This window comes from Cololabis saira, chromosome 13, assembly GCF_033807715.1.
Source record: "Cololabis saira isolate AMF1-May2022 chromosome 13, fColSai1.1, whole genome shotgun sequence".
Taxonomy (NCBI): Eukaryota; Metazoa; Chordata; class Actinopteri; order Beloniformes; family Belonidae; genus Cololabis; species Cololabis saira.
In genome coordinates, this window is record NC_084599.1 from 39309289 (window position 1) to 39316788 (window position 7500).

At 46.1% G+C, this 7500-nt stretch overlaps 1 protein-coding gene across 1 annotated transcript in view; it reads right to left on the reverse strand.

Moving 5' to 3' along the window:
• Nucleotides 1-10: 10 nt before the first annotated feature.
• vcam1b (vascular cell adhesion molecule 1b) overlaps nt 11-7500 on the reverse strand; it is a 25092-nt gene continuing 17602 nt past the window's right edge. Inside the window, exons 7-10 of the mRNA XM_061738871.1 lie at nt 7428-7500; nt 5229-5501; nt 3193-3480; nt 11-2281 (exon numbers count right to left, since the gene is read on the reverse strand). The exon at nt 7428-7500 is cut by the window's right edge and continues 230 nt beyond it. Of these exons, the coding sequence (XP_061594855.1) occupies nt 2127-2281; nt 3193-3480; nt 5229-5501; nt 7428-7500 (789 nt within the window). The 3' untranslated portion in view covers nt 11-2126. The remainder of the gene's footprint in view (nt 2282-3192; nt 3481-5228; nt 5502-7427) is intronic.

Consider the following 7500-nt stretch of genomic DNA (forward strand, 5'->3'; position numbering starts at 1 on the left):
GAACTAACAGAATAATACTTTATTAGCATCAGAGCTGAGAATAAAGACAGAACAGAGCAAAGTCGTTCATATTTTACAGAGAAATGTCATCGCCGCTCCCACGATGGAAGCTGTCGCATTTCAAAATAAAAGCTCTTCTCACTCAGGGATTTCTCCGTTGCCGCGGAAACCGCATCACATGACTGGAGGTCAGTGGTCTGAGAGAGTAGCCCGCTGGCGGGTTTAGAGGGTCCGAGCTGACGCCGGTCCAAAGCCCTGAAAGCCTGATTCAGGTTTGTTCTCCTCGCCTCCCGCCTCGCTGAGTCTGAGTCCTTCCAGTTTCCATGGCGACGAGCCGGCGATGAGTGTCGTGATGCAGACAAACAGCCAGCAGCACGATTTTTTATGTCGCCGAGGACTCTCACGACCTCCGGGGGGGGTCCCACCTCTGTACCTGAAGGTGCCATAAATCCAGTTTGTTGTTTTCTGTCTGTTTCTTTTCTTTTCTCGTCTTATTTTGTAGCTTTTCAGGAGGAGAGTTCTCCCCTTGACAGAACTGACTGAGAGCTCCTTTTCTGCTGCTCAAACCGAACCCTGGCTACTCTTCCCTAATGTGTTTGTCAGCTCCAGCGTCGCCACGGTAACGGCTGGTAACCATCCAGCCAGTGATCCTCAGGACTTCCAGTAAAGAGGGAAGGAAAACGAGAAGAGAAAGCAGGGACGGTCTCTGGAAACTCCCAGAACAGCAGCGGGGTCACGGCGGGACAGAACAGGGAGGAAGAGTTTGCTAACGAACACCGTTAACGAGGGAACAGAGGCAGGAAAGGTTTGAACACCGTTAACGAGGGAACAGAGGCAGGAAGTGCACGTATCTCAGATCAGCAGCGGAGACGCCAAACCGGGGAAACCCGAGCAGAACGAAGGTGGAACACGAGCTCAGCCTCGTCGGAGTGAAGTCACTTAAAGAAACGGTAACAGTGGAAAACAAAGAGCTCTTGGGATCAGTAGGGCCCGGATCCAGACTGGTTTTTGCATTAATCAGGGTTTAACACCATTAGGCCACGTTTACACATAGCCGGGTATTTACAAAAACGGATATTTCCCCCTCTACGTTTTGAAAAATATCCTCGTTTACACAAACCCGGATAAATACGCTGTTAAGGTGCTATTAGCAGCCAAACCTACAGGGGGAAGTGTAACGAGAAGATAAAGTCATGCTAGCCAATCACAATCCTGGAAAAAAACATCAACAAACGACGAGTAACTTCCAGTTACTTCCAAGATGGAATGAGAGTCTTTCATTTGGAGTGACAGAGAAGTGACAGAGAAGTGCAGTTCTTTTAAGTGTGATGTTAGAATATAAAACAGTTAAAATACAAGAAAATATTGGCCAAACAAATTGTAAACACAAGTCGCACAAATGATGTTGGTGACGTTTCTGTTGCATAATGTGACGTTCTGGAGCCTAAATATCCGTTTCCCTCCGTTTACAAGCAAACGTGAGTTTTTGCAAATCTCCACTTTGGCCGGAGTTTTCAGAAATGATCGTTTTTGGTGACTTTGAGCTTCGTTTTCGTGTAAACGAACGGCCAAAACGCATGAAAACACCACCGTTTTTGCTCCGTGTAAACGGGGCCTCAGTTCCAACAACACGGAGCTTTGAGACAAATAAAAGAAAACCCTCGGAAAACCCGCAACTGACATTCAGATGGGATCATCCAGATCTGTCCGGTTCTGTCCAGTTTCGTCCAGTTCTGTCCGGTTCTGTCCAGTTCCATCCAGTTCTGTCCGGTTCTCTGAGACACAGTCTTAAACCAGAGACACAGGTTGTTGGGATTCTGACGGACAATACTGAGATGAGGTAGAACTCCTGCTCTGGGAGTCGGCGTCTGCGTGGCGCCCTGTTGTGGTACCGGGCCTGGTAGGCGGTTCTGCCCGGTGCTGGGGGTCCAGGAGCCGCCGGTTCTGGGGGTCCAGGAGCCGCCGGTTCTGGGGGTCCAGGAGCCCCCGGGGGGGGCGTGATCGTCGTGTGTCGCAGGTTAGAAGCCAGAGGAGAGTTGTGGGGGCGGTCGCCTCCCACCGCGTACCGAGTCTCCATCGGACGCCGTACCTCGGCGGTACCGGTGAGTCTGCCGGCCCGGCGGGCCTCAGGCCGACGGGGGGGCGCAGCCGTCCACCTGGTAGAACCCTTTCCTCCTGGACCTCCTCAGGTAGTCCAGAACCAGGGCTGAAGCCGCCAGTCCGGCTGCGACGCAGGCGGCCGGGACCACGGCGCCGAGGCTGGGAGGAAGTCTGCTGCTCGCTGGAGGAGGAGGAGAGACACGGTCATGGACTTGGATGGAAACACACTAGAACCTGGTCTAGAACCTGATTCTAGAACCCACTTTAGAACCCACTCTAGAACCTACGGAAGAGTATTAGGGCCAGGCAGGAGAAAAATAAAAATAATATTTTAGAGGAGGATTTTTTTTTCATTATGCACTTCGAGAAAAAAGTCGAAATGTTGAGAAAAAAGTTAAAATGTCGAGATTAATGTTGAAGTACAATTTTGAGAAAAAAGTCGAAATGTTGAGAAAAAAGTCGAAATGTTGAGAAAAAAGTCGAAATTTTAAGAAAAAAGTCGAAATGTCGAGAAAAAAGTCGAAATTTTAAGAAAAAAGTAAATGTCGAGAAAAAAGTCGAAATGTTGAGAAAAAAGTCGAAATGTTGAGAAAAAAGTCGAAATGTCGAGAAAAAAGGCGAAATTTCGACTTTATTCACGAAATTTCGAAATTTTTCTCGACATTTCGTCTTTTTTCTCGAAGTGCACGATAAAAAAAAATCTTCCAATCTCAATTTTTTTTCTCTTGCCTGGCCCTAATACTCTTCCGCTTAATATTTTTTATCTAGCTCTGTTGTGTTTTTAATGTTGTGTTTTGTTTCGTCTCTTTGTCTGCTGGTGTCCAGTTCTGTGTCTGGCATTAATTTGCAGCGGGGACGAATGGTGGAAATTAACCTCTACAACCATGCATATTTACACATGTGTTCATTGATATGTACGGTCCCTGTTCAACAAATAAAGTCATTTCATTTCATTCATTTCATCTAGAACCCTTTTTAGAAACTGATGTAGTACCCACTCTAGAACCCGATTTAGAACCCGATCTAGAACCTGATCTAGAACCTGATCTAGTACCAACCCCAGAAACCCACCCTAGAACCGAGGGCACTGACCTCTGACGGTGATGTTGAACTCTCGGACCTCACAGCCGAGGTCGTTAGTCACGTTGACCAGGTACCGGCCCGAGTCTCCGGCGCTGACGTTGGCCAGAAGGAACACGCCGTCGCTGGAGTGCAGCGCCGACCCGCTGGACCCGCTGGACCCGCTGGACCCGCTGGACAGCTTTGTCAGAACCACGGACGACCGGGGGAAGCTGGTGGTTCTGCAGTAGACCGTGATGTTCTGGCCCTCCTGGACCGTGGTGGACGGCCGGACCACCACCGTGGTGTCTCTCGGGGGAGCTGCAGGACAAGGACCAGGTTAGACCGGAATCACGGGACCCGTCCACGTTACCGGACAGACCGGGACCAAGAGGTCCGGTAGAATCCCCACCAGGAAGTCCTCTACCAACCGCTACGGTCTAGATCTGGACCTGTGGTCCCTCTAACGACCAGGAGCCTCATTTATAAAAGACTGCGTAGAATTCATACTAAAAGTGCACGTAAACCCAAAAGCCGAAAATGGCGGGCGCAAGAAAAAATCCTGATTTATAAAACCGTGTGCATGCACACTTGCACGCAATGTTCGCTTTATAAATCACAGTCCAGCTTGCGCAGGTGAATTCGCCTCATATCCCGCCCTCTACACGCCCACTTTTTACCATAAATGGGCAATGCAAAGTAGTTCATGACTGTATTTGCATATAAATGAGCCTGCTGAGCATGCGCAGCGGCTTCCTGCTGTGGCCGCGAGTGGCGCTGGTCGGTCACTGCCAGTATGACGCGCTCTCCTCACGTACTACGCAAGCAACATTGCAGTTGGTGGTGCACGTGAACGGACGTGAATGCAAACACCAACAGCAAGTATATCTCAGCCTTAAAGAGGCTGCCACGTTTCCTGGCGGCCTCCCCGACCCACATCAATCCCGGAATCCTCGGGGGCGGACTGCTCGGTGACTAATTCTGGTTCTTGAAGGAGGTTTGGATTGAAAGCAATCACATGACCCCGTGACCTGCACAGATAACGGCGGCGGGGGCGGCGGCGCCCTGACAGCTGCTTCCTGATGGATGAGGTGCAGCTTCTCCGGCAGTGAGTGTTAAAGCCCCTTCAGCTGCTCGTAAACGCCTCCCCCTCTAAGGGCACGTTGACACGTCGACTCGCTGACGTGTCGCTCAGGGTGTCAGCGGCGCATCGTCACCTGATAGCGTTGGGAGATCAATTGATCCCTGATCGGTGTGGCGTAATCAGCTGGTCAAGGGTTTGATGACTTTTTGATGAAATTTTGGTTATCTATACTTCACTGGAGTAATTATTTTTCAGACGACTTTTTACTTTTACTCCTTACATTTTCACGCAATTATCTGTACTTTTTACTCCTTACATTTTAAAAACAGCCTCGTTACTCTATTTCATTTCGGCCTTTAAAAAAAACTATCCAGTTAAATTGCTCCATCCGGATAGAGTGAATTTGGTTGTGGTTGTTTCAGATGTTCTTGTCCAGTTTTGTACTTACATCCGTTCCCTCAGATTCCTGCAAATAAACTTGGATGTACATTCCAATAAAGGTTAGGATAAATGATAACATGCCTCTGAAGTTTGACTTTTTGCACCATTACAATACTTACAGGCAACTAATCATCATATCTCCTGCTCTCTGAAACACATGTTAATGCTCAATAGTACACATATATGGTTCTTTAATATATTTGCATTATACTAAGATGCATTCATTTTCAATGGCTTTTGTCCTTAATGGCTTTTTTGCCCCTTACATTACTTTTACTTTTATACTTTAAGTAGTTTTGAAACCAGTACTTTTATACTTTTACTTGAGTAAAAAACTTGAGTTGATACTTCAACTTCTACAGGAGTATTTTTAAACTCTAGTATCTATACTTCTACCTGAGTAATGAATGTGAATACTGAAGACACCTCTGCTCAGCAGTTTATTTCTGTCGGGTATCAGGTGAAGGAGTGAGAAGTTCCTGACAGAAGCTGAGCTGAACGATTAAACCCCCCCCCAGAATCAGGATAATCGTGAGAATCGAACCTTTGACGGTTATGGATCTGGACACCACCTCGGACTCGTACGGGTTCCTGGCCTCGCAGTCGTAGCGGTCAGAGTCTCCCAGCAGGACGGAGGAGATGTTGAAGGTGAGCGATGGCGGGGAGGAGGAGTCACTCCTCTGAAGCTCCGCCCCATTCCTTCTCAGGACCAGCATGGGGGGCGGAGCCCCGTCTGAGTGGCAGGTGATGGTCACCTGGTCGCCCTCCAGCACCTCCTGGCCCGGGTTCACCGTCAGGGAGGTGTTCCTGGGAGGATCTGCAGTGCAAACAGAGAACATAGAAGCTGGGATCACTAAACCTGAGCCTGATGTCCGCCTCTTCCTAGCCCCGCCTCTAACCACGTCCCGTTCTGCACCAAAACTACACAGCCGAGGTACAAAGAGTTAATCTTAGGAACTACAGGCTGTTTTTAAGTAAAAGTAGTTTCAAAATAAAGGTGAGACGTGAGATAAAAGCAGTAAGTGTGAACCTGACCGCTCTGAAGACCCACTCTACAACCTGATCTAGAACCTGATCTAATCCCCTGAATGGTTTATCCGACTTTTCCGGTCACAGTGAATCAAAGAGATAAGGACAACTATTTTGCAAAAAAAAAAAAAAAAAAAAAAAAAAAAATCACACACACACGAAGAAAAGAGCACTGAAAAGTTCACGACTGCTTCACGAACAGGAACCAGAAATACGTTGCTACCAAGCAAACCAATCACAGCCCTCTCCGTCTGCGTTGGGTCTGCGACCTCTTGACGCGTAGTTACAATTTTTGGGAGGTGCGTCAGGCGTCAGGCACGGCGTGGCGTGCGTCATGGGGAGCTCATTTTGGTGCAACCTGCGGTGCACGCTCGGCGTCGATTTAATGCACAACCATAATCCAGATTTAAGAGTTCAGGATTAATTAACTTTACATGCACCATTTCTCTGATTGGGTGTTTGTCTGGAAACCAAAGTCCGATCCAGAGGAGCCTGATTAACTCTTCAGGACCAGGATCAGCTGACCCGGGTAGGTCACCGGACCCTGGTCTTGATTTAATCAACACCTCAGGATATCCTGTTTATTTGTGAAAAATAGGTGTAATCGGTCCTTCGGGGCAGATAAAACCAGACATCAACAAACCCTGAAGCTCAAACCCAGAATCAGACCCTGTAGTCCCTCTAGACCCGACCCGGTATGTGCACCGGGGTCTGGAGTCCCGGGACGGCTCCGGTATATGGAGGTAGATTTGTGTCTTAATTATTCAATCAAAAAATATATTTTCAATTAAAAAAAAATTCACTTCAATCAAAAAAAATAATTTCAATGAAATAAAAAAAGTGTTTGAATGCAAAAAAATATTTAAGACTCAAAAAAATGCATTTGAACACTGTTTTCGTCGGACAAAGTCGGGGGGCTGTAGATGTTGGTGTAGACAAAATGATTCAATCAAAAAAAAAAAAGACTTCCAAACTTTTTTCACTTCAATCAAAAAAAAAATCACTTCAAATCGAAAAAACATTGTTCAAATGCATTTTTTTGAGTCTTAAATATTTTTTTGCATTCAAACCCTTTTTTTCTTTGATTGAAATTATTTTTTTTGATTGAAGTGAAGTTTTTTTTGTTTGAAGCAACTTTTTTGATTGAAGTAGTGTCTTTTTTGTGTTTGGGCCATATTATGGGTTTGGACATTTGTGTCTTTATCATTTAATCAAAAAAGAAGTTGCTTCTAAAAGAAAAAAATATTTTCAATGAAAAAAAATCAATTCAATAAAAAAAAATGTTTCAGTCAAAGAAAAAAAGTTTGAATGCAAAAAAATATTAGAGACCCAAAAAATTGCATTTGAGCACTTTTTTAATTTATAATGTTTTTTTCTATTTGAAGTGATTTTTTTTTGATTGAAGTGAAAAAAGTTTTGAAGTCTTTTTTTTTTTGATTGAATCATTTTGACACAAACATCCTGCAGTGGGCGGATGCTTCCCTATTGTGTCTACAACGTCTACACCCCCCGACTTTGTCCAACGAAAACAGTGCTCAAATGCATTTTTTTGAGTCTCAAATATTTGTTTGCATTCAAACACTTTTTTTCTTTGATTGAAGTGACATTTTTTTTAATTGAAAATATATTTTTTGATTGAATAATTAAGACACAAATGTACCTCCACACCGGTACCCCTGCCCCGCAGCACTGCCCGCCCCCCAGAAACACTCACAGTGGACCTGCAGAGGGACGCTGGCGGTTCTGGCCCGGAGCAGGTCCCCGGCCTCCGTCAGCAGCTCGGCCCG